At 42.5% G+C, this 5,000-nt stretch overlaps 1 protein-coding gene across 1 annotated transcript in view; it reads left to right on the plus strand.

The window, feature by feature from the left end:
- Positions 1-3,075: 3,075 nt before the first annotated feature.
- LOC306885201 (ATPase inhibitor A, mitochondrial-like) overlaps positions 3,076-5,000 on the plus strand; it is a 2,824-nt gene continuing 899 nt past the window's right edge. The window contains exons 1-3 of the mRNA XM_079441591.1: positions 3,076-3,231; positions 4,030-4,142; positions 4,793-5,000. The exon at positions 4,793-5,000 is cut by the window's right edge and continues 899 nt beyond it. Of these exons, the coding sequence (XP_079297717.1) occupies positions 3,157-3,231; positions 4,030-4,142; positions 4,793-4,934 (330 nt within the window). The 5' untranslated portion in view covers positions 3,076-3,156 and the 3' untranslated portion in view covers positions 4,935-5,000. The remainder of the gene's footprint in view (positions 3,232-4,029; positions 4,143-4,792) is intronic.

Genomic DNA, 5,000 nt, shown 5'->3' on the forward strand with positions numbered 1-5,000 from the left:
GTGTAAACTTTTGAACGGGCTCATTTGTGATCAATTCTACTATTCTTTTCTCTTGTGGACTATATGTAAACATCTTTTATGTCAAATATCTTATTCAAGTCAATACTAAATAAACAATAACATGCATTTTGTATGATCCCTCTTACTGTAATTTGGTCAAATAATTAGCCTAACAGTTTGCAGATTCTGAAAGGGGGGTGTAAACGTTTGCCCTCAACTGTATATATATGTGTGTGTGTGTGTGTGTGTGTGTGTGTGTGTGTGTGTGTGTGTGTGTGTGTGTGATGAATGTTCTAACATTCTCATTAAAAACATTACACACACAAACACACCACAGAGTTTCTCAGATGCTCTTTAACTGTAATGAGCTTTACACAACAACAACAGAACTCCATTAATCCTGAAGGTCAGGACAGAATCAATCAATCAAGCCCAGGTAAAAACACACAGAGATTAGCTAGAAACAATTAAAGTTGTTAAATTAAAGTTACAGGAAGAGAATAGCTGATGTCAGACTGTGTCTCTGCACTCAGTGAGATACACAAAGCAATAAAACACTGCAGAAATCAATATATACAGCCGTGTCCAACTCTACTGCTCTTATGATCATAACAAATAACATAACTCATAACAATATTTCAGAGTAATTTCACACATTCTAGCTTTTCCTATACTGGCTTTCTCCATATGCATTCACATATAGATTTATGCATGTGAAAAAAAACTTCATTTCACATTGAATCCTAATATGACATACTCATATGAACCTTTGCCAAATCATTCAGTACTTGCATTGTTATGAGATTTGATATTAAAACATGAGACACAGTGCATAACTCCGGCTTCACCCATTTGTGGCCACATAATAATGAGGAAATTAATATAACTGAGAAAATATCTCATTCTTATGTGCTTAGTGGAAGTTCTCAAAACATCTTCCATCGTACTGTATATACTCATATAACAAATTACAAACATCTCCCAACAGTTTGTGCTGCTGACGCTACAGAGAAGTGCCAGAAACTTATTTACATTTACATTTAGAAGCAATCAGAAACAACAAAAGAGTAAGGATATGCAAGTGCTATGACAAGCCTCAGTTAGATGAACCCTTGTGCATCAATAAAACAAAGTTACACTTGAACATGTATATCATGTTCTGGAAGCTTGGGAGCAGAGGCTTACGTTTGGTCTCATTTTAAAGAAGACCCATGGCAGATTATTGTTGAAGTAAAAAAAAGTTATACAGGTTTAAGTTTATGAAAATTATTTATGAACAATATTTAATATTTTATTTTATGAATATTTTATATATGAAACATGCTGAACTCTAAACCTGATAGAAAATCAAAGCCATAAATCTAAACGAGCTGTGTTCCAAATTTAAGGTTGATATCTCAAAAAATGAGCTTTCAGTCAGATTTAGTTTGGGCGCAGTACCACATTTTCCCCATTAGATGCCAGCAAAACTCTGGATTTGCAGTAGAGTTTCTCTCTCTCAATTTTTACAAGAACACACACATACACACACAATTTTTTTTATGACACACATACAAACCACAATCTGACATCCATACCAACACACACACACAATTATAGCTGCATGATTTATCTAATTGGCTTTATAATACGCAGAAGCAGAAAACAGGAATATAGCGAGTATTTGCTTTATAGACCCTTTATAGACCAAACCTGAAAAAATGGCACCATCTGGTAATTTTTTTTATTTTGAAGCCTTGCCAACAGAATGAAAGCCTATTAACAAAAAATGCATAATTTTACAGTTAAACGGCACTGCAATTAAAAATAGCAGTTTTAATGGGTTTCAATGGGGACATTTTTGTCCTTAAGGTCCTGAGTGTAACAATTGTGTGTACCTAGTGCATAACTTCTTTTAGCTTGGGAGCACAGAGTTAAGTTCAAGTTCAAGTTGAGCTTTATTGTCATTCTGCTACATGTGGGGACATACAGTGGAACGAAATGTCGTGTCTCGCAGGACCACGGTGCTACATAAATACAGACATACAACAATGAAGTAAAAAACACTATAAACCTAAACACTACTAACCTACTGACAGATTTAACTATAAGTATACTATATATAAGTATTTACCCTATACAAACTAAAAGAATAAAGGATAAAAAATACAAACTATACGAATGCTTCATAAATACTGTACATGTGCAAAGAGAGACATTTGAGTCAGCAGCTGGTTGGGGAACAGTGCAGGATGATTTGTAGTGCATGAGCATGTAAACATACATATATTGCTGAGTCTTTTGTGAGATTGTGTTCACGCAGCAGTGTGTGTAAGTGTCTAGTGCACATAGAGGAGAGTGTGTTACTACAGGTGGTTTGTACAGGCCCACTCACCTGTGTGTAGCACACTTGAATTGCACAAAAAATAAAAATAAAATAAATTTAAAAAAATGTAAGTTCCATACAGTTTTTTCTTTGGTGTGGTAAGGTTTGGGGTGGGGGGTAGTCCATGTTCAGGAGGTAGGGGTTTGCATGGGGTTTCAGAGGGGGGCGGGGTGGTTTGAGTTCAGGGCTCTCACAGCCTGGGGGAAAAAGCTGTTGAGCAGTCTGGCGGAGCGGGCTCTGATGCTCCGGTACCGTCTTCCTGATGGTAGGAGCTGGAAGAGACTGTGGGAGGGATGGGTGGAGTCCTTCACGATGCTGTTGGTTTTGCTGGAGCATCGTGTAAGGAAGATGTCCAGGATGGAGGGGAGAGGGGCACCGATGATCTTTGCAGCTGTGTTCACTGTCCGCTGGAGGGTCTTGCGGTCAGCAGCACTGCAGTTCCCGTACCAGACAGTGATGCAGCTGGTCAGCACACTCTCAATGGTGCCTCTGTAGAATGTGGTGAGGATGGGTGGAGGGAGACTTGCTCTTTTCAGCCGGCGGAGAAAGTGTAGGCGCTGTTGTGCCTTTTTGGAGAGTGACATGGTGTTGGTGGTCCAGGTGAGATCCTCTGTGATGTGCACCCTCAGGAATTTAGTGCTGCTGACTCGCGGTGCTGCTGCTCTCCGGCCGCCAGGCGGCGCTGCTGTTTGATCCACTCTCTCTCCGCTCCTTTATTTCCGTGTTCCGACCCGCACAAGGACACATTCTGTCTGACTGTCTTGTCGTTTGCTCGGTAGTGAGGGTCAGTGATGGCTAGGCTGCTGCTCAGAGGCGCTTTGAGAGGATACTTCACCTCACCGCTCCGCATGATGGGATCCGATCAGGTAATGAAGACTAATGATGGATCTGAAGCTCAGAACACACACACTCTCACACACACACACACACACACTCTCACACACACACACACTTGTTTTGCTATCGTTGTGGGGACTCTCATAGGCGTGATGGTTTTTATACTGAACAAACTGTGTGTGCTATTGCCCTACACCAACCCTACACCTAAACTTAGCCCTCACAGGAGACTTTGTGCATTTATAGATTTTCAAAAAACTTAATTCTGTGAGATTTATAAGCTTGTTTACCAATGAGGACCTCAATTTAGGTCTCCACCGTGACACAAGTCCCCATGAGTCTGTGTGTATTCAGGTTTTAGTCCCCACCGGTATATAAAAACAAAAACACACTCACACACACTCTCGCACACACACACACTCGCTCACACACACACTCGCTCACACACACACTCGCTCACACACACACACTCGCTCACACACACACTCGCTCACACACACACACTCGCTCACACACACACACACACACTCGCTCACACACACACACACTCTCGCACACACACACTCTCTCGCACACACACACTCGCTCACACACACACTCGCTCACACACACACACTCGCTCACACACACACTCGCTCACACACACACACTCGCTCACACACACACACTCGCTCACACACACACACACTCTCGCACACACACACTCTCTCGCACACACACACTCGCTCACTCACACACACTCTCACACACACACTCTCGCACGCTCACTCTCGCACTCTCTCACACACACTCTCACACACTGATGTCTGAGTGCTGTGTGTGTGCAGCTGGGAGAGCTGGGTAAAGGAGCAGGGAAAGGTGGAGGAGCGGGCGGCTCGGTGAGGGAGGCCGGAGGAGCCTTCGGGAAGAAGGAGGCGGCGGAGGAGGAGCGCTACTTCAAGTGAGCTTCATCTCCATATTTAATATATATATATATGTGTATATCTCCATCATAACAAATTCCTGGTATGTGTACACATACCTCGCAATAAAGCTCATTCTGATTCTGATTTATCTTGTCCAAATACCCACACTTGTGCTCTTGGCCACTTGAGAGTGTGTTAACTCGCACTAAACCCACACTATCCCCGACACCGCTCCGGAGCGCTCTTCCAGTCTTACTGTATCCCATCATGCATCATGTTCTGGAAGTAAATCATGAGCCTATTTGCCGAGATCTCGCGAGAGGTCACAGAAACCTTTCTAGTGTAAATTAAATGTTAATAAGATAATTAGATATTACATATAACTTGGTAGAAAACAAAGTGTTGCACGTTTTATTGGTGCTCGTATTTTGTTGCAATACTTGCAACTGCTTTTTATCACTTAATTAGAAGCACCACAAATGAAATTGTCATCTGTTATAGAGACTACTGAACAGAAATATGAAAGTTCTACACACACTTGTGGTCTTCATCCTCACTAGAGACCAAACACAGGAAATGCGTGTCAGAAGTGTTGAAGTGTGGGTGTTTGGACGAGAGGTCCGTCTGTGATCATGAAGTGAAAGCATAACATCCAGCCTGATCTGATGATGAAGTGCTTCCTCAGGCAGAAGGAGAAGGAGCAGCTGGCGGCGCTGAAGAAACACCACCAAGAAGAGATCGACCACCATAAGAAGGAGATCGAGCGTCTGCAGAGAGAGATCGACAGACACAAGGGCAAGATCCGGAAACTCAAACACGACGACTGAAGCTCCATCATCATCATCATCTTCATCACGTCTGGTGCCTGAGAGCCGTCTCTCTCTGTAACCGCC

The sequence above is a fragment of the Barbus barbus genome (assembly GCF_936440315.1).
Source record: "Barbus barbus genome assembly, chromosome: 19".
Lineage (NCBI taxonomy): Eukaryota > Metazoa > Chordata > Actinopteri > Cypriniformes > Cyprinidae > Barbus > Barbus barbus.